This window comes from Electrophorus electricus, chromosome 10 (assembly GCF_041902795.1).
Source record: "Electrophorus electricus isolate QZ-2024a chromosome 10, ASM4190279v1, whole genome shotgun sequence".
Classification (NCBI taxonomy): domain Eukaryota; kingdom Metazoa; phylum Chordata; class Actinopteri; order Gymnotiformes; family Gymnotidae; genus Electrophorus; species Electrophorus electricus.
Window position 1 is genome coordinate 27340937 of NC_137506.1, and position 21463 is coordinate 27362399.

At 40.9% G+C, this 21463-nt stretch overlaps 1 protein-coding gene across 4 annotated transcripts; it reads left to right on the top strand.

Moving 5' to 3' along the window:
* The first annotated feature begins 4491 nt into the window (after positions 1-4491).
* On the top strand, positions 4492-21112 carry grhl1 (grainyhead-like transcription factor 1). 4 transcript variants are annotated; one of them, XM_081722002.1, is made up of 15 exons: positions 4492-4820; positions 6894-7080; positions 8059-8132; positions 8306-8576; positions 9127-9209; positions 9462-9618; positions 9754-9865; positions 11044-11138; positions 13409-13655; positions 13870-13997; positions 15955-15983; positions 16215-16300; positions 17690-17775; positions 19093-19157; positions 19266-21112. In XM_081722002.1, the coding sequence occupies exons 1-15, from the start codon at positions 4801-4803 to the stop codon at positions 19378-19380; spliced, it is 1755 nt and encodes a 584-aa protein (XP_081578128.1). In that variant the 5' UTR covers positions 4492-4800; the 3' UTR covers positions 19381-21112. The 4 variants fall into 4 exon arrangements, with proteins under 4 accessions (XP_081578128.1, XP_081578127.1, XP_026864677.1 ...); XM_081722001.1 differs by having other exon boundaries at positions 4493-4820; positions 8210-8576; positions 13876-13997; XM_027008876.3 differs by having other exon boundaries at positions 4497-4820; positions 8210-8576.
* The last annotated feature ends 351 nt before the right edge of the window (positions 21113-21463 follow it).

The window sequence follows — 21463 nt, forward strand, 5'->3', positions numbered from 1 at the left end:
CTTTATGTTGCTAAAAACAAGTTCATATTGCCAAACAAAGTTTGTCTCATTTGTACGTGTACATATGTCTATATAATATTATAGTATAATGCTATTTATTTGTTAATTTGTATTTCTTTTGTATTATTGGTGCATATATATATATATATATATATATATATATATATATATATATATATATAACTTTGTGATAATATTTATATAATTTTACTGCTGTGAAACCTGTGACGATGTCAGTTCCTATAATTAGAACTGATCCCAAGATGAATGTAAACAAAAAGACTCCACTAGCAGGTGTCCCTCTGATCAGGATAAATAAACACTGGGTCACTGAAGAACAGAGTATGTGTGTGCATGTGTGCTGGTGAGGGTTTTGATCTCTGATGTTCTTAAAACCACCCTGTTCATCTAGGAACCAATGATCTTTTGTTGTTATTTATGTCATTTAAGTTTTGAATCTCAGATTCTATACATGTTGAAGATTTGTTTGTAATTGTAATTCTACACAGGATAGGATGTCAAATATCCCCTGCCAAACCATTAGAGTTTCACATAAGGCCCAGTCCACTCACTTCATATCTGAAACCACAACATCACAAACTCTTCATGGGGGTCATCAAGTAGGCACCTCCCTTCATATGTCTTTCACTGAATTAAGCCCATGATACCTCCAGAGGGCTTAATAGTGAGGTCTGGTGACCCAGCCCCACTCCCATCCAAGCTTTTTTAAACCAGGCTGCACCAGTTTAAACGTAAACCAAAACTGGCCTCCCTGTTGATTAAGGCCCTACCCAGTGCCACTAGCACCATTAATGCATGCCCAGGAACACAAGTTCCATCTGAATCTATCACTTTACAGAATGACATGACACAGCAACACACTCACCTACACCTCAGCCATTCCACCTTTATTATGCATTTTCCTGGTTAGTATGTGCTGTCCTCATCCACAACCACTTTTAGTTACTTTTGATAACTCCTTCACAGTTACCCTTAGTTTAGGCCTCTTAGGCCTCTAAAATCAAATTGCACAAGTAAAGAGGTAACTGACCTAACTACAAATCCCCTAACACATATCTCTGCTGGTCTTATATGCGCCTGCATACTCAGATACCAAATCTGCATACTTCAGCTTATTCCTTTCAAATGGTGCATCCCCAAATTGAAATTGTTAACTCTACAAAATAAAATATTCCTTTACTTTCTGTACAGCACCATATCTTGCCTCATTGTAGTTAATGTAATACATTGTGGGACCTTGAACAAAGAACATTTCTGAACAGCTAAAGAGTGTTCCCTCATGGGAAATGACACTATATCTAAAGGTCTGAGGAAAACACTATGAAAACACTGTGTTTCTAAATAGCTAAAGAGTGGTCACTGTTAAAAGTCAAGAAGCGCTGCAGTCATAGAAACTTACCATATACCACTAAAACTGAGGAATATTTAATTAGTGTAAATCTTGTAATAAAGTTGAATTTGTCTAGTGATAAACTGCAAACTGTCAAGAAGTTAAACATCTGCCCTTTTTCTACATTAAGTGTTTTTCGAGTCAAAATATATGCAAATAAATCCTTGAGGTTGAATTTGTTAAAATATATGGTCCATTAATTTATGTTCTTTAATAGTGGCTTGCAAATGTAGCCTATGATTAATATACAAACCACAAAGATGAGTTTTGTCAATTTATTACTGTATGCCTTTTAAGTTTCAAGTTTCAAGTTTGGTTTATTTGTCACATATATAGTCATACACAGTATAACTCGCAGTGAAATGGTTGAGATTGCTCTGTCCAAACTGGGGAAAAAGAAAACAGGGGTGCAAAGAGAAATATATATTCTATATATGTACAAAAATATATTAACAATGTATGTTCAATTTATGTATATTAATGTTTATATACACAATGTACAATGTATATGGTTATGTATATATGTATGTACACAATGTACAGTTCCATCTTGTAAATGACATATTTACAGTTTTTATGTTACATGGTGGTAATTGAACATATTTACAGTTATGTTACATGGTGGTGGTGGTCCCCACAGTTTATCAGTTTCCCTGATTCAGGGCCCGAATGGCCCGTGGGAAGAAGCTCCTCTTCAGTCTCTCTGTCTTGGTCTTCAGGGAGCGAAAGCGCTTCCCTGACCTCAACAGAGAGAAGAGCCTATTGTTGGGATGGGTGGGGTCCTTCACAATACTCCTGGCCTTGGTCTGGCACTACTTGTAGTAGATGGTCTGCAGGTCAGGAAGTTCCGTGTGAGTGATGCGCTCTGCTGAATGCACTACCCTTTGGAGTGCTTGTCTGTCCTGCTTGGTGCTATTCCCAAACCAGACTGTGATGTTCCCCATGAGGATGCTCTCAATAGTGCAGGTGTAGAAGTTCCGCAGTACCTTGGAGGGCAATCTGAAGTCTCTTAGGCATCTGAGGTGGTAAAGACGCTGACGAGCCTTCTTTGCCAGGGAGTTGGTATGGTGGGAGCAGGACAGGTCCTGCGAGATGTGAACACCAAGGTACCTGAAACTACCTACTCTCTCCACCGTGGTTCCACTGATCCTCACAGGTTGGTAGTGCCGCTCCTGCTTCTTGCTGCAATCCACGATCAGCTCCTTTGTTTTACTGACGTTTAGGAGGAGATTATTTTCCTGGCACCAGTTTTTCAGGTGTTTAATCTCCTCCAGGTAGGCCCTCTCATCGTTGTCCGAGATCAGACCCATGACAACGGTGTCATCAGCAAACTTGACAATGATGATGGAGCTGGAAGTGGCTGTGCAGTCGTAGGTGTACAGTGAGTAGAGCAGGGGGCTTAGAATACAACCCTGAGGAGCTCCAGTTCTGAGGGTGAGGGTGGATGAGGCACAGTTGTCCACCCGTACTGATTGTGGTCTGTCTGTTAGGAAGTTGGAGATCCAGTCGCACAGGGATGTATGCAGTCCTAGATGCTCCAACTTAGTAGTGAGTAGGGAGGGGATGATAGTGTTAAATGCTGAACTGTAGTTGACAAACAGCATTTTAACATAATTACCCCTCCCTTTGTCCAGGTGGGTCAGTGTGGTGTGGAGCAGATGTGCAATTGCATCATCAGTAGAGCGGTTGTGGCGGTATGGTGGCGGTTAATTACAAAGACTTAATAAAATGAGTATAATGTTATAAAGCAAGGATTGACTGACTTTTAGATCACACATTTTTCATTATCCATTGTTTTCTGCATACATTTCTTAAAAAAAGAAATATATAAAATCTTTTTTTTTCACTGTCCCTTCTTCTGTCATTGTTGAAAAGTGCTTTTATATTGCTTTGACTAATTTTTAACTTTTATTGTGTACTTTTTAGTGTGTCATTTAATAAAAGTGATACTGGAAATTTTACATATTTAACAAATTATTAGGGATACAGTGAAAGCATACTTATTCTATTCAGTCATTTGTTTTAATCAATCATGAAGACCAAAAGAATATCTTGAGTGCACACAGAAAATAACAGAGTATATATACTTTGTGGAGACAGGTTTTTCATGTTTTTAAATGTAGTCTAGGTCCTTCCTTTTAAATGTAGTCTATGTCAGTACTTTTATTTTTACCAAATTTGCAATATAGGTGTAAATATTATATATATATATATATATATATATATATATATTTTTCCCCACAACCATCTATTTGCATACCATTAAAAAATCAAATACTACAATTATTTCATGTCATTCATCATACTTATTCTGAACTATAATGTGCCATCAGCACTTATCTTTTCTCTGTAAGTATCAGATTTGACATTTTCCACACTTTCTTGGTGATGACCTTCAGGGTGATGCACGTTTTCTTTTTTCTTTTTTCTTTTTTTTTTGGTGGGGGGCATGTCAAAAACACAGGCTTTTATTTTGATCCCCATTAAATTTAGAATTTGATCATATGTGAATTAAAGTAACTGGAATTGTGTTTGGTCACAGTAGTAAGGGAAACTCCCTCCACACCATTGTGCATCATTAATGACCTTATCCCCTCCCTTTGCCAACCCATAATAGCCCCTCTTTAGATTGTGGTTTCAGCAGAAAGTGACTCCCTCTTTCAGATGCAATTGAAGAGAGACAGAAATGTGAAACTTGGCTCTGGGCAGGAAATGCTTTCTGATTTGTCATTATTAATACAATGCTTTTTCTTCAGAAATTGTAGATTTTGTGAGGAAGTGGCACTTGTGTGAATATTGAACCTAATACAATATATCACATTAAATTAAATGCATATATATATATATATATATATATATATATATATATATATATATATATATATATATATATATATATATAATCAATATTGATTATATTACATTTACAATACACCTTTATAACAGGATGTAACATATACAGTTAGAACAGAATATTTTATATATAACAGGACTGCCTTTAACAATTTCACAACTACAGCATCTTAAATGATCAGATAATCACATATAGATAAATTCCTTCTAGATCCAATAAAGTCCCGCTAATTCCACCTGCATATTCATTGGTTATCGAAGACAATGTTTATAGCTTTCTGATTGGATGAGCCAATCAGAAGTTTGTCCCAAGTGTCGATGCGTAAGCACCGCCTCACAGGTGTAACCCAATCCAGTGCCCAGTCACAGGTAAAACCGGCCCCAAATTTTAAGTATATCCCAAAAAGCAAGAAAAGCCAACAAAACCCGTTCTCGCACAGACAACTCCAAAGTAGCCCTCATTCCCTCGTTTCTCTTGAGAAGAAGACGGGTCGGATATACAGTACCAACTAGAAAGTCCAGTCCGACCAAACGAGATGTCACAGGAGCATGACAAGTAAGTGTCTGCAGTCACTACCGAAGGTCCATAGGACTATCCACTTTGAAGCTATCACTGCTTGTATCCTCTGACTGAAAAGTATAAACTGGTACAGGTTTTGTAAACGTTTTGATTCTCACTGTAGAAACATATTTTACTGTATAGGCTAGTTCTCTAGAAGTGAGGATTGTCTACTGAACGTGAAGCTCAAGAACTGCCCGAATGTGTTAGTTTCGGATTCCGTACAGCCGTTCGGTTGTTCAGCACTCTTCCACCTGTCATGTTGTAACGTGCTTCGTTCACAGGTGTACCTGCACCTGTTGCGCCAGTTGGAGCACATCGGTGATGTGCAGCGAGCCCGGCGCTTTTTCTAGCGTTACATTAATTTTTAAATCAAATTAATTAAAAAAAACAAAACATTGTGATAGGTTTTAGCGTAAAAGTGACCGTGGTTAAGACAATGAGTCTTGACTCATGGAGTGCGTTTATGTTCCTTATAGTCTACTTGAGTCTGTTGAGTCAAGGCATTTAATGTTGACTGGAGCTAAAAAATTAAGACTTTATAAACATTCATCTATGTTTTTGATTTTCAGGGCTACGACAACGAGTCTGTTGACTCTAGTGAAACTGTACACCTTCTAGGCGTTGGCTGTTTCTTGCCGGGGACAAAGTGTGTTTAAGCCTTTTGTACATTGTTTAAAACTCGCAAATATAAACAGAATTTGATGCCACATCGTCAAAACGTTTTTATCGTCAGTTTATAGTCTCAACTGTCTTGTAAAAATAGTTTAAAATCTACAAAATCACCCAGGTAACAAACGCACCTCTACGTTCATAATAATCATGCAGTTTTCACTGAATAACCAAGCACATGCCGAAACTGCCTTAAATATTCACAAGATAGGCAAGATAGGATAAGGATAACTCTGAATCCCAACGGAAACCTTTTTTTCCTCTGGGATTTAGTAAGGATGCAGTTTAAACCGCATCATTACAAATTTCGCGCATGGTCACCCCCCTTGTTTTAATAGCGGGATTGCGTGTCCATTCAGGTTTTATTGTCCCAAGATAACGGATCTATCGGGTTGCAGGTTTAAAATCAAACAGAGTGAAAGTTAAATAATGGCACAATTAGTTATCGAATTACTTATAATCCCTTTGCTTTAACCTATATAGAGGCAACGTTTTTGTCATAGCAACGGCGTGGATACCAGGATTATAATATTGCCGTTGTCCCCTGAGAGAATGGTAAACAGTCAATTAACATGATGTATTCAGTTTAAAAGAATGTACATTTATCTCTAAAACAAAAATCTGTTTGATTCCATTGTGATTATGTAAAAAAGCTTTACAAAAATATTTTTGCACCATGTTGGCAATTTGTTCTTATCTTAAAAACAAACAAACACCTAATATTAAATTCCACTTGAAGGTATTTTTTTGGAAACAATTTCTGCCCTCCACCATCTTACATCTACCCTCAAGAAACATCTACATCTCACAACAACTGGCAAATAAACATAAATAATATGTAAGGGAACAAAAGAAAATGGCCAATGTCTAATTATATTTACTTATTTCTGTAGAATGTGATGCGGATTCTGGTGATGATGCAGGTAATGATGATGATGATGATGATGATGATGAAATTGTGAAAGAAGCATAACAGCTTTTTCCAAATGAACAATAAGTGCTTTAACACAAGTGGTTGCAAAAGGTTCTGGCATGTTAAGATCACTTGTCCAGATTCTTGAGAGCCATCCAATGACAATTCATGATCTCTGTCTGTCTTACTGGAAGAGCCTGTAGAACATCTTGTCAGACAGGAAGCGGCTGAGATTTATTTCGCATTCAGACAGGTTTTGCAGTAGATCAGGGTGATAAGGAAGAACTTTGACTGCTTTTGGTACACCAGATTACCTTCCTTATGTCACTTTCAGTTCGCTCTAAGAACAGTACACCAGTATGACTCCTTCAGTGCAGCAGCGTTTTTATTCCACTGGCCTCCCATCCACTTGGAATTTCTTATTGGTTCCTCTTGAGCACAAGTGTGTCTATTCACTCTCCCATTCTTCTGTCTGTCCCTCACAGTAAGCGGGCAGTCCTTGTGCTACAGAATGATCCTGCCTACAACCAGAGGCGTGCCTTTACCAGTGAGGATGAGGCCTGGAAGTCCTTCCTGGAGAACCCTCTCACCGCCGCCACAAAGGCCATGATGAGCATCAACGGAGATGAGGATAGTGCAGCAGCTCTGGGACTGCTTTACGATTACTACAAGGCATGATGCCTCATATTTCACTACAGGATTCTTAGTGTTTAAGTATTCTTGGGGTGTGATTGATTATGACAGTGTCTAGTGCTGAAAGATTTGGAGAGATCAGGTCTAAGTTGGTTGGGCAGGTACTAAGATCTGAAACAATAATTGCTAAGTGTTTGTACACCAAAGCTTAAATCAGCATGCCATCTCTCTCCTATTAAGAAGCAATATAAGGGATAATGATAAAACAAGTTGTTTGTACAATGGGACTAGTAAATTGACTTTTTCTAACTTCTAACTGGATTAGAAGACATTATCTATGTACATGTTTTCCTATGGCTCAATGTTTCAAGCACGGACAATGTAGGAATCCTAAAATACTAAATTGAATTTAAATTTCAAATTAAATATCAAAATGTTCCCAGGCATTTTCTCTGAAATTATTCATATAATTTTAAAACTTTTTTTTTTAATTACAAACAATACTTCAGAGATTAGTTTTGCCAGAAATGGTGGATTATGATTTACAAGTGATGTACATATGCCTATATTATTATTTACAGCAGTTAGCTGACACTTTTATCCAAAAATACTTACAATTATGATTGAGTAGAACTTGATGGTTAAGGGCCTTGCTCAAGGGCCCAACAGAGTTAAATTGGCAGTGGTGGGGCTTGAACCAGAAACCTTCCAATTATGAGTGAGGTTCTTAAACCACTGAGCTACCACTGCCCATAAATGGGAGAGACACAGAGAAACAGAATTATCACTGTTAATAATACATTTCTTATTATTACTATTGCTATGAATACAATATGATATTCATCTTTATTAATCTAACCTTCCATATTGAGATATATATGTGTTCCATATATTATTTGATTTAGTAACCAGCGCAATGAATGCAATACATTGTATATCCACTGGATTATATAACAGGTAGATGAAGATAAAGCTCTGTGCAGTTAGGTTGACAGAGGCTGTGTTTGCTTTCCCCAGGTGCCACGGGAAAAGAGGACAATATCCCAGCCAAAGACTGACATCCTCAGCTCTGATGTGGATCCCAACAAAAGGTGACGTCTCCTTCAAAGCAGCATTACCAATGACACTGTGTGTATTGTTGTGTGATATCTGTGTTCATGTGTACAAGGAACCTGATGGCTCCCCTCCCAGAAACCCCCATGACATCAGCTGACAACAGGATCCAGGTTCTTAAAGGTGTCCCCCTGAACATTGTGCTTCCCAGCAACCAACTGGTGCAGGATAAACGGCAGCTCTTCCCCTCGCCGGACACCACTGTCACGGTATCCATCGCTGCTGTCCCCAACTACCCCGTGAAGACTGAAGGGCCCTCGCATGGATTCTCAGTCACTGTGCCAAACCCCCACTGTACCGAGTCTGACAGCCATGCCGTGGTATTTGAGAGGCAGCTTGCTCACAGCCAGTTCAGCCCCAACACACAGCCCCGCACGCCTGACTCCACCTTCCCAGAAACCTTCAAGGACGGGGCTCAAGAGGTGTGTCCTGGGGCTAACGTTCCCATTACTCCTTCAGCTACCTGATTTTGTCCACCCCTCTCTGACCCCTACAACTTTCTCCCCTTTTCTCACCCCCCCACCCCCCACCCCTCTGTCTCCCACCCTCATACAATATCACATATACAGAAGACTCCACAGCTATCAGTGCATTGCTCGTAATGTTATTTGAACGTAGCCAGAATAGTGGCTAGCATGTCATTATGCCATTGTCTCGCCTGCACAAAGTGCTGTATTTTCTTCCTGCACAATAGCCAGGGCCTTCTCTCTCTCCCTCTCCTTCTCTCTTGCTCTCCCCCAACCCCCTTGTCTCTCTCTTCTGAATTAAACCTATATTGGCAAGGCTCAGGGTGGGGTGGGGGGTATTTTAGAAAGACCTAACAAAGCCATATACAAGCAGGCATCTGGGGTGGGTGGGGGGCTTGTGTTGTTTGCCCTGTGGCCCTGCACCCTGGCGGGCTAGGAGTGGGGCTGCGGCATGGCTGTTTGCGTTCAAGCTGGGCCCTCGCGCCTGTTCTTTTGTGCTCTGCAGGTGTTCTCGTTCCCAGGGGATCTCCAGTTACGCATGGCCTCCATGGCGCAGGAGGACTATGCCACTTTCGACGCTGTGTCAGGGTAAGGCATGCTCAGGCCACTCCACACTGCCACGTAATGCTGGGGTGCCACAGTTGAGAGTTGGCCTCCAACCCACCATGAAAACAAACACACACCATCTGAGCTGACTATGTTCTTGGTCCAAAAAGAACTCCACAATTAAAGTGGAAATTGTTCTAAAGATCATTCTGTATTTGGTTTCAAGTGCCCTCATCTCAGTGGGGAGTGGTAACTGAATATCATAGCAGAGATGGTTTTGTGTTTGTTTACCAGAAATAACTTTGAATACACACTGGAAGCTTCAAAGTCCCTCCGGCAGAAGTCTGGTGATGGCACGATGACATATCTCAACAAGGGCCAGTTCTACCCCATCACCCTAAAGGAGACAGACAACAGCAAAGTCCTGCATCACCCTATCTGCAAAGTCAGGGTAAGTTTTTTTTGTGTGAGTGTGTGGGTGCGGGTGGTAACACGCATGTTGCACATGTGTAATCTGCACAAAGTGATCTTAATATGTCAGAACCTTTTGCAACCATGTGTGTAACATGCACATGTGTGTTCACAGAGTGTCGTGATGGTGGTGTTTGGGGAGGAGAAATGCAGGGATGACCAGCTCAAACACTGGAAGTATTGGCACTCCAGGCAGCACACAGCCAAGCAGAGGTGCATCGACATCGGTAAGGAATTTTACCTGCCCTCGATTTCCCTGTCTCTCCTCTCCTCTTCTCACATGCATATGGCCCGTCATAGCCTGGACCCCGTTGCTCAAATCATAACCTTTTGAAGGGTTTTAAATGGAAAATGAACAACGAATCAGTGGCGTTGACGCCACACACAGATCCATCATCCCCACTTCATCACAACATTACCTTTTCACAAGCACATCAATACATGTAATAAGAACACTTGTAGAAAAAAGAGCAGTAACTTTCAAGCATTTTTTTCAGGAATAAATTCCTACATTGCAACCCAGTAAAATTGGAATAACAAGTTATACAAATGACATTACTTCAATGTTATGCTGAACATATGTACAGAGGGCCCGCTGAATTTACCTAATTAGTTGTGTAAAGGTTTGGTCACTAAGCGTGAAATTTGATTATGTGATTTCTAATGCTCTGTAGATTAAAGAATGAAGCTATACTACAATGTAAACACACTGCAGATTAAAGAGTAAAGCTATACTACAGGGCAAATGGGGGGATGGGAGAGGGAGAGAGGATTTATGATCCTGTTTGTTTACCATCCACAAAGTGGACTCAATGTGGGCTGCAGGTGGAGGGGGGGAAATGTCTCTACCAGGAAAAAGAGGGTGGCAGACATCAGTCCTAATACTCAACCCACAACAAAGGTGAGAGGGCAGCATGAGCAAAGACCAAGCCTGGCCCCTGTGTCTAGTGTCTGCCTCTGGGGAGGCTGGCTCCAGCTGTCAGTGAAGTTTGCTTGCTTGGAGATTTGGAGATTTATGTATCGGTAGACTTCAGCATAACCGATAAACTCTAGGTTGAATCTAGTTAGGATAATGGCTGACATTAAACGTAAACTTAATGGATAGTTCCTGTCTTCACACAACTTGGATATGACAAGATTGGCGTTTACATTGCTGGTCAGTGAAAATCTACAGAGAGCATTTAAAACCTGAGGAGCAAGTAAAGTCCAGTTTTACCTGTCCTTTATGTAATAGCTCACATCATGAGAGGAGGCTACTCTGTTCCCCTTCACCTTCCTTGCACAAACACAGCAGCATTCTTTCATGTCCGTGGCTCCCGCCCTGCACTCTTCTCCCACAGCCTCCATCTGCCTCCACCCTCCATATGCCATTCTTGCTAACCTCAGCATCTCCCACTGTCCACAGCTGACTACAAGGAAAGCTTCAACACCATCAGCAACATTGAAGAGATCTCTTACAACGCTATCTCCTTCACATGGGACATCAATGAGGAGGCAAAGGTAGTTCTCAGATGACATGCTATTTGCTCCTTGAGCTTTTGTAGAAAATTAAAGGTTTTATTTGTGCTGTAAGCTTGAGAAGCTCTGATGAGGCCAAAGTCAGCCTTTATTTCCACAGAAAGCTCTTTAACTATAATTCATTACCAGTCTTATTGTTTTCTGTACCTATCTTATTGTTTTAATAGAAGTCTTACTTATTGGACCTTTTAAATCCAGGTTTGCTAAATATACTGGAGCAACCATATAGCTACAATACTGTTCTTTTACTTCACTTTTCGTAATGAAATGTCAAGATATGTATGTAGATTAAATGTTGGTGCCTTACTTCATCTTACAGAGCAATAGCAAATCAAGAAATCATTCAAATTCATGCTGGAATAAAAATATTTAGCCTTTAAAAAAAACCAAACCAAAAAAAAACTCTGAGGGTCCCATGTTAGCTTGTGTGGAGAAGACCTGCCTTGCATCCTAAAATAAACCAGTGGAGCTTTATAGTAGTGGAGCTTTATAGACAAAATAGACAGTGCAGTGTGATTACTCAAACAATGGGCGTTGTTCAGGGGAACAGCACCAAGTGTGCTGTTTCTCCAGGTCGGAGAGGTGTGATTGGGAAGGAGTAACTGCAAGGAAGTGCCAATCAGGGAGTTTCCATGCCCTTCCTTATGTTTGGGTTTTAAATGTGTTCTCATCTTGGCTAATACTGTGCCTTGTTTGTTGTGCTGAAAGTATGATGGAATAGAAAATACAGTTTGTTGAGTTGGACAAAGGTAGACATGCCTACTTAATTGTGTAGCTGAGAAAAAGGGTGTGTGTGTGTGTGTGTGTGTGTGTGTGTGTGTGTGTGTGTGTGTGTGTGTGTGTGTGTGAGCGTCTTAGTCATTGAGACTCGGTTCTCAGCCCATTTGACCTGTCAGCCCTATTGTGTGCTAAGGTGATGAAGTCAGAGAAGTTTGGGTGAGACGCAGATCTAAAACTGCATGAACAAGAATGAGGAAACAATGTAGGGGAGTGGAGGTGCAGAGCCTAAAAGCTGATGACCTTTTGGAATCCCGTTTGACAAGTACGTTAAGGTCTGGCTTAACTCATCACAAAGTGACAGCCCGACTCGAATCTACCTACACTGATAGGTTTTGCCTCTTCTCATCAGGCTTGGAATCCGGGGCCTAAATGGTCAGCAGTCATTTTCCTTTTTCCTCTGAAAACTCAGTGTTTGTCATTATCCCTGTGTACTTAGGCTAATAAACAGTGATGTATTCATGAGTCATGTGTGAAATTAAGCAGCAGCCAGTGCCTGTTGTGTTAAAATACAGGATCTAGATCACGAGATATGCATGGGGTCATAGGATTCTCATCCGTGTGCTCACCCTCCGAAGTGCTTTATGTTTACTGTGTGTGTGTGTGAAAGGGGGGGAGAGAGAGAGAGAGAGAGAGAGAGAGAGAGAGAGAGAGAGAGAGATGTGGAGCTATTCAGTGTTTTTCTGTCATTATAATCATGATTACAGAAAACTCAAATTGATATGATCAATGTACTTGGTGGAAATTATTAATGAAATGTTAATAATTGTTCTGAAGTAATGACTCACCTGTATACAGACACACTGCAGTGAATGGAACTGAATGATTGAGAGGACAGGTGACTGAGGAGATAGGCACATTATTGTGCCTTTAGTGCCACCTACTGGAACATTTTTATATAACAGACAGTGACTGTTTTAATATAACAGTGACTTGCTTCTAATAGTTTGTCAAGACTTTATGCAACATTTTACAAAATTATTTTCTTTTATATTTTTATTTATTTTCAGTTTCATAATTTCTATGAATGTTATTGCAAAGAACATCCATGAGGTAGGCATACATATATTACTGACAGTATGTGAGTCCTGAAACAAAAGAGAATATATAACGTATTTGTAATGCATTTTCAATATATATAGCAAAGATTAAACCGTTAAACATAGATCTAAGAAGTCACACGTGATTGCACTGATGAGCCAAAAGAGGGCGACATCAATCAATTCTACAGGTGTGTACGTGTGTCGGTCAACAGATGTCCCAAAAAGCACTCATTCAAGAAAACTCTATTAAATCAAGAAATTTTAGATCTGTATTCGATAAGGTTGTTCAAAATGCAAATTAAGTAATGTGAGATATTTCAACCATGCTTGCAAACCGTCCAACACTCAATTGCTCCGTGGAGCCCTTAGCTTTTGCCTGTCGTCCACTCTTGGTTAATGAGAAAATTCTCTCTGACCACCCATCCTCCTCAGATCTTCATCTCCGTCAACTGTCTGAGCACAGACTTCTCCTCCCAGAAGGGGGTGAAGGGTCTTCCCCTCAACCTGCAGATCGACACATACAGCTACAACAACCGCAGCAACAAGCCAATTCACCGTGCCTACTGCCAGATCAAGGTGTTCTGCGACAAGGGTGCAGAGCGCAAGATTCGCGATGAGGAGCGTAAGCAGTCGCGCAGGAAGGGCAAATGCGCTGACGTGAATCCGAACCTGGCGGCCTGTGAGTGCGGCTCCAGAGGCCTCCTGCTTGCTTTTTTGACGATGACAGTGACAGTGTACATGATGGGGAGATTTACAAACCCTAATGCTGCTAATAATTAACATGAATGATGGTAATTACATAGGACAGTGCATAAAGAGTCATTTTGGTAGTTAGCAGAGCATTGATTTTGTCTGTGTGCACATGCACACGTATGTGTTCGATTCTCCTCCAGTTGCAGACGTCAAAGTGCCCCTCTTGCACAAGCGCAGTGACATCACCACCTTTAAGATGATGACGGACTTGGAGACGCAGCCTGTCCTCTTCATCCCAGACATCCACTTTGCCAACTTCCAGCGTCATGTCAGTACCACCGCTTCCTTCTATTTAGGCACACTTGAAACCGAGCAGTTCCTCAAAGCTGTCACATTCGTCAATGCCGCATCCACATCTGTTATAACCACTGAGCAGCATCCAACTGACCTCAGATCGGAGGTGGTGTATCTGCACTTTTCATGAGCTTAGCTGAAATGTGCACAGGTGAACTTGGACATGAGGTAGAATACAGTCCCACAGCATAACTGCCCAAGGGAGCAAATATTTATTATATTATTTAATACAGAAGACTATGGGAGTATACAATGTACATTTCAAGCCAGTGTTGTTTTTTTCAGTCTTACTCATTCCTGTGAAGCAGAGAGAGAGAGAACTCAGTGATTAAGGTACTTGACTTGTAATAAGAAGGTTGACAGTTCAATCCCAACTACTGCCAAGTTGCCACTGTTGGAGCCCCTGAGCAAGGCCCTTGACCCTCAATTGTTCAAGTTACATTCAGTCATATTTATAAGCTGCTTTGAAAAAAAGTGTCAGGTAAATGTAAAATGAAAGTTGGGTAAATTGAAAATGAAAGCTGAGTGTGAATCATTTTAAGGAATGTTGAATGCAAATGCTTTGCGCCCTACTGTACTTATGGGAGTGCTGATGGTTTTTCAGCAGTTTTAGGTAGCATGGTTTATGTAACTCACTTAACCATGTGTCTTGCATCATACCTTCTACACTTAGGTGGTTGAGACCAAAGCTGCCTTGTGGAATCAGATGACCTTGGCTCTGATTGGCCATGTACACCACTGCTCACTCCTCTTATGCTAGTGAGCTTTGCACATAGCCATTAAATGCTCCTCTAAAACCCACGGTTAAGATAACAAGGCTGCAGGCAGGTCACTGCGACCCAAGAGCTGCTCTTCGGTATCACATGAGAGCTGCATGCTATCTCGGTGTCATGGCATGTGCTCTTTATGGTACAGTTTTGGCATACATTGCTATTGGTTTGGATTCTCATAGCAATGATGAAGAGATCTAGAATTCCTAATTTGGAAATAAGAATGTATGCCTAAATTATCTTTATTTTGTTCATGATTCGCCCTGTTTACTAGAAACGTGAGCAACTAAATAACACTGAAGAAGTCATTTGAACAGTCCAATTGCATGGATGCCAGTGTTAACATTTGATGGTAGAGGAGAGGTGTCCCACCCAAGACCCCCCCCCCCCCCACACACACACACAGTGCTTAATTCGGCCTTTCTTCTATTGCTGGGATTACTCCTTACATGACATGTCCGGTGAAAGACTTCTCTGAAAATGGCTTTAGGCCTCTTCCCTAGCTGCCCACATCCAGGTCAGAGATCGGTTTTTGACCCCCAGAGCAGTTGGAAGCTAAAAATAAACCTTTCCGTTTGCTGTCCTAGCGCACAGCAAAAAAACCCCATTTGTTTTAACACAGGGTTCTGTGGCAGTTCCAGTGGCAACCCTGTTGACCCTGGATAGGTTGTCACCTAGCAGGCGGTTAACCACAATGTGTGCAGCTGATGCATATTGAGGCCCAGAGGCATCTCATGGTCTCACAGCACTCTGAGACTCCACCACAGATCACTTACAGAAGGAGTGCAAGGATGGTGTAGAACCTTAAGCAATGTAGAAAAAAAAGTTCCCTGTCTTCCACTTCACTTAGAATGTTCCCAAAGCCTATATTCTGAATGAGTAAGTGGGAGGGTATAGCAACCCAAACACAGCCCTGTTTTGTATATTTCTCTGAGAAAATTTTGCTAGCCACTGAATCCTGAAAATGTGTGTTAGAATAACATTAAGATATTCTAAATATTAGCATCAGCCATTTTTTGTACACTCAATAGCCCTCAGTTTCATGTCCTCTTCCAAATCGTACAGGTCCTGCATTTAAAAAATGGAGTCTCCAATTACAGAGCAAACTTTGTGTCCCTCTTGAGTAATGCTGTTTCCCTTCTGTGTTTTTTCTCCTTACAGCCTTTCTCATCTGAGGACGGAGAAGACAGGTAAGTGTGCGTTTCGCTCTATTTGACTGCTCCTGTGGACTGCTTTTTATATGGGTTTGTGGTGCACACTGTAGAGCAGGGGATGCCCTATGGTCCAGAGCACTAGTAGGAAAAATTGGAGACTGTGGTCGGGCTGATGGAATTGATTGAACTGATGTAACCGTTTTCTCAGAACCGCATTTCTCGGCCTAATCTCTGCCCTGTATCTCTGTGTCCCCCTCCCCCCTCCAGCTCAGGGATGAAGAGATTACCCTTCTCAGAAGACGAGTTCGGCTCACCTCCTGGCAAGCTGGCCAGGGTGGATGAACCGAAGAGAGGTGTGGTCATGCTGTCACATTACCTTGCTGGCTTCTTTTTTTGGTTTTGTTTTGCCTGCGCTGCTGTTTGCGAGTGTGTGAGAGGGAGAGAAAGGCAGAGCATGCTTGTTTCCTGTCTGGTGTTCCTTTCTTCTCACCACAGTATAGTCTCTTTGAGATGTCAGTTCCTGCAGTTTTGCCTTATACTGCCTCTTACCTTTTATCTCTCTAGTGTATGTGTTTTTATTTATTTATTTATTTATTTATTTACTTACTTACTTACTAAATGAAAAAGAGGAGCAGGGGTGGAAGGTTGAGCTGTGTCTACTTCTAATGGCACCATGGCAAGCACATGACCAACATTTAAAGACTCAGTTTGCATGTTGTTGCTATGTAGAATTTTATATTCATTACATGGTCAGCATTAACAGAATTATCAGGTAGGGAAAACCTTTTTGCTTTTATTTAATTAAAACATCTTGTTTTTATTTCATAATACAAGCCAGGCCTATTTTTTGCTCTCCATGCATGGAGCTAATTGATCAGGTAATTATGAAGGCCTTTGGGAGCTGAATCAGGTGTTTCACAGTAGGAGCTTTATAGAAATGTTCAGTGCATACAGATCTCAGCAAATGTGATTTGTTTGCTGGATAACAGCAATATGGATAATGGATAATGCAAGTTTAGGTCTGTCACCACACACACACACACACACACACACACACACACACACACACACACACACACACACACCCACACAAACAAAAGGCATTGTAACAAACAACTGAGGTAAAGCTTAATAAAAAGCAGCAGTAGCACGTTAAAGATGCCCTACCAGCTTCTATAAGCATTGACTTTTCTTGGGCCCTCTTTTCTGCCTATTGGTCCTCAGCCAGAGGTTGCAGGATTATGTGGGAGCACGTGTGGATGCATATGTCTCTGCACAAAGTCTCTGCTTTGGGAAGCTCCAGTGCCCTCCACCGGGCTCCACCACACTTGCCTTCTTCCGCACTAACCTCTCCGACAGCCTGGCCTTGGAGACTGGAACGTCAACCTGCAGCGTCAGGTCCAAGGCAAAGGTGGTTGGGGTGGGGGTGTCACTTTGTGGGCTTGGACAGCAACCCTGACTGAAGGGAACAGCATGTGAGGTATAGAGTTATCAGAGCCAAGAATGCACAGGGCAGATCAAATGCTCCCTGACCATGCAAAGGCCTGGCCTCAGCAAAACACATGACATTGACTTTACTTTTTTGGGTCAATGTTTTTGCTGTCCCATTAAGCTTCCAGCATTGACTTCAATTTTGAGAAGTCCAGCAGAAGTGTGTTTTTTGTGTATGCCTGTGTGTGCGTGTGTATATATGGACATGACCACAGCTGACCAATTTATTTTTTTTTCTCTGGCCCTTTCAGTCTTGCTCTATGTGCGGAAGGAGAGTGAGGAGGTCTTTGATGCCCTCATGCTGAAGACTCCCACATTGAAGGGACTGGTAGAGGCGGTGAGTTGATCTCTCCTGTGTCTAAGCACAGCTAACACATCATCACACAGTAGTAATATAGAGGTTGAAATCTTCATCAGTTTACTCACGATCAGACTCCACAGACAGGAGTGAAAAATTACACAGACCCAAGCAATATCTGAACCAGAGAAAACAAAACACAAGCTAATGATTGTTAACTTATTTTTACATTTATTTTTACATTTATAAAAATCCTTTCAATTTAATGATTAGTGAACTTGCATTAAAACCTCTCCAAGTAATATAATTTTGTTACAATTTGAATGTTAATCATTCCTGTTTCAGATGGGTTATGTCAGGGCAAACTAATAGACAAGAACAAATGTGTAGTTGTGGTGCTACTAGTGGTGATGGACTTTTATCTAAGCCATAGTCTTTGAGGATGGCTCTGCTGTGAAGTCACATGCAAGCGTGTGCATGCATGGGCTTTTCTCCTCCCTCCCATCTCCCTCTTGGTAATTACACAGGCTGTGCATGCCACAACTCAGATCCACATGCGGGTGTATGTCTCTCCCAGGGAGTGTGAGTTGGACCAGGGGAGCTGAAGTGGGCACGTGCGATCTGCCCCAAAACCCGCTTAGTTACTGATGCTTAGAGACCTCCCATGTACTATCGGAGGGCATAGGGTCTTATCAGGGCACTGTGCTCGCAGGAAGCAGGTGGCTCACAGGGTATTGACCCAGCCCCTGAGCCATTAAATCCCCAATCAACAATGAGGAAGAGGTGTACTGACTTGGGTCTGGCCAGGCCTACGCAGGGACTGTGAGTGTGCACATGTATGTGAGCATGATGTTTATGCCTGTTATGAGGGTGGATCTAGGTGGGAGGGCACACAGATGGGCACACAGATTTAGGTGTCACAGATGAGGGCCTGCCAGTATCAAGGCATGCACATGGGCCTAAAGTGCGAGGGATGGCATGGCCCCTTTTTGTTCACATGTGTAAGGCACATGGTTATGAATCTTTGTGCATTGGTGTGTCTGTGTATTGCACAGATTGACATTCTGCACACACTTTATCTTGCAGTTAGCCATGCTAATGGGCAGAAGTGAATTGCAGGGAACAGAGGGGGGTTGGCAGTGCATTACTTTAGGCCTCCTGTATACAAAAATAAAACTGCCTATGATATGAGTTGGCACTGCATCCACTTGCTGTGGTTTACAAATGTTCCATTTCATTTCACTGGGGTCACATCATTCACCCAAATGTTTTTAGCTGTGCCTTTTATGAGGAAGAGGACTTTGCATTGCTGTCATCCAGCCAGAGATTAAATGTGCTTTCATTCTTCTCTGTCAGATTTCTGAGAAGTATGAAGTTCCTCTTGAGAAACTGGGCAAGGTCTATAAGAAGTGCAAGAAAGGGTAAGCTTCACAGATCTCTTCAGAAAGCTATGTCATGACCCTCTGCCGAATCACACCATTCACAGAGTTGCTAAAAGACAAAAATGCCATTGCTTCTTATTTTGGCAGGATCTTGGTGAACATGGACGACAACATCATCAAACATTACTCCAATGAGGACACCTTCCAGATCCAGATGGAGGAGTTGGGGGGAATGGTGAAGCTGACCCTCACTGAGATTTGAATAGCCTTCAGGTTCATCCCCCACTGGACTTGTTTACATGCCTCTGTCTCTGTCTGCATGGCCTTGGAGGTACCTCAGGCCTTCCTCTATGCACTTATTCATGTTTTCCTGTGTGTAGCCTAGACCTTCCTTTCTGAGCCTTCCTCCATATATTCCTTTGTGTATGCATGGCTAATGACATATGTTAAGTTTATGCTAATCTATGCAAAGTGTGAGTCAAATAATGACTTGAGAACATGTGAGTTGTATGTGAGGACTTTTAATATCTTGATTGAAACAACTCTGAGATTGTGAGCCATTTGTTTTTTAAGGTATAGCAAAACAGAAATCTATGGATTTTCAATAGTTACTACTACCAAACAACTGTTACTCCAAAGGCAGATGCCCTCTTGATAATTTATCTGTGTTATTTATCTCTGAGACCCACAGTAATGGAGATCTTAATCTTTAAATAAGAGAGCTGAATGCACACAGTAAATGGGGCCAAATGCAAGTCTTCCTGTAAATGGAGGGATTCTGGGGCATTGTTATTGGTTTCTGTATTTATACAAAAACACTGAACAGTATTTAGTGTGTACAACATAACCCCGAGCTCATCAACTCTAAGAGGTACTGTGTCACCAGTGTTGTTTGTGTGTGTCTGTGTGTATAGGAGTGTGTATTGTGTTTTTGTGTACAAAAGGGTTAGGAAAAATCACTTCATGCAAAAAAGCAGGTAATCTGTCTTAAAGCTGAGTTCTGCAGTTCTTGCATGTTGTGGAGGAGAGTTATGAGCCGAATACACTGATGGATTAAACAAGTAAAAACTTACTTTTGATAGCAGTCAAACACATAATATTTAATGATATCCCATTTATGGAGTGAAATAACTGACATAATGTGCATGATTTGAAACTAAATTGTTTTGCGGTAATCTTTACCTGTTTTAGAATTGCTAAAATGGCACCACGGTTACCCAAGAACCAGTATTTGATGGGGCCGGATAAATGTACATATTGTACATGTTAGTGCTTTTGGTCTTGCTTTGTTGTTGTCAGAAAGCATCTGATGTCATCAAACCAAAAAACTAGACTCCAAGGCAAGAACTTCTAAATGCAGAACTCTAAGTCAAGAGTATTACATTTTAAAATGTCTAACAGGTTATTCATTATCCATAAATCTATGCCCTCTCCAATTTCTTGTTTTATTTTATAATCTATTAGTCAATTATTTTCAATTAAGTTTTAAATTCAAACTGTATAGCATCAGGGTTATTTTTAAAAATTGTTTTTCTAACTTACTTATCCACTTTTGTATCAAAGTACTTATTAACTAAATAGCTATTTATTGATGTATTGGGATGGGTTATTTTTACATTGTTCTGCATACAAAATACTAATTGATATTATACTGTTCTGTAATGCATTGAATGTTTGTTTGTTTGTTTGTTTGTGTTTGTTTGTTTTTATATGAAATCAGTATAAAGCATTCTCAAAATATAATGTATTTATACAAATGGTAGAAATATTGTTTGTTGTCCTGTTATTATTTCCTACAGCAGCATTTTCCTCTTGATCCTTAAAGGTGCATCATCTAAGAGCTGATGTTAAGGTCGTGTGGCAACTAATTACAATTTAACAAAATAATAGTTCAGATGCTGTACAACCTTAGATATTAGCAAATTTGCTCTTGTATTATATGCACACATTTTCTTCAAGTCAAAATAAAAGCCAGGTTGGCTTGGCTGTTGTAATCGGCCATGTGTTGTGTGGTTTTCTATTAGCTACAGCCAAAGCAGTCGTCGTGGAAACAAGGGCTGTGATCCAATGGCCCATCTGTCTGGAGGACAGGAAGTTAGTGTGTAAACAGAGAGGCTTAGAGCAGCAGTGCCTCCTAACACTATTGCTACCTCTGTTCCTACATTCCTCTATTGCAGAACAATACGTTTTATAATGTGGACACGAATAACTTTAAAGCACTTCAACTATACAGAATTTAAATGCTTACATGAAATATGTTAAAAACAGAACAGCATATTATAGTGTTTCACTTACTAGGGCTTTTTAATAGTTCAGTTGAACTTTGACATTCCTGTTGGCTGTCT

Bases quoted from the DNA above. Each gene is read 5' to 3' on its own strand.
- grhl1 (XM_027008876.3), top strand. From the start codon at position 4,801: ATGTCACAGGAGCATGACAA. The intron at 13,656-13,869 runs GTGAGTGCGGCT...ATTCTCCTCCAG, and splicing joins GAATCCGAACCTGGCGGCCT to TTGCAGACGTCAAAGTGCCC. The intron at 16,301-17,689 runs GTGTGGTCATGC...TGGCCCTTTCAG, and splicing joins GGTGGATGAACCGAAGAGAG to TCTTGCTCTATGTGCGGAAG.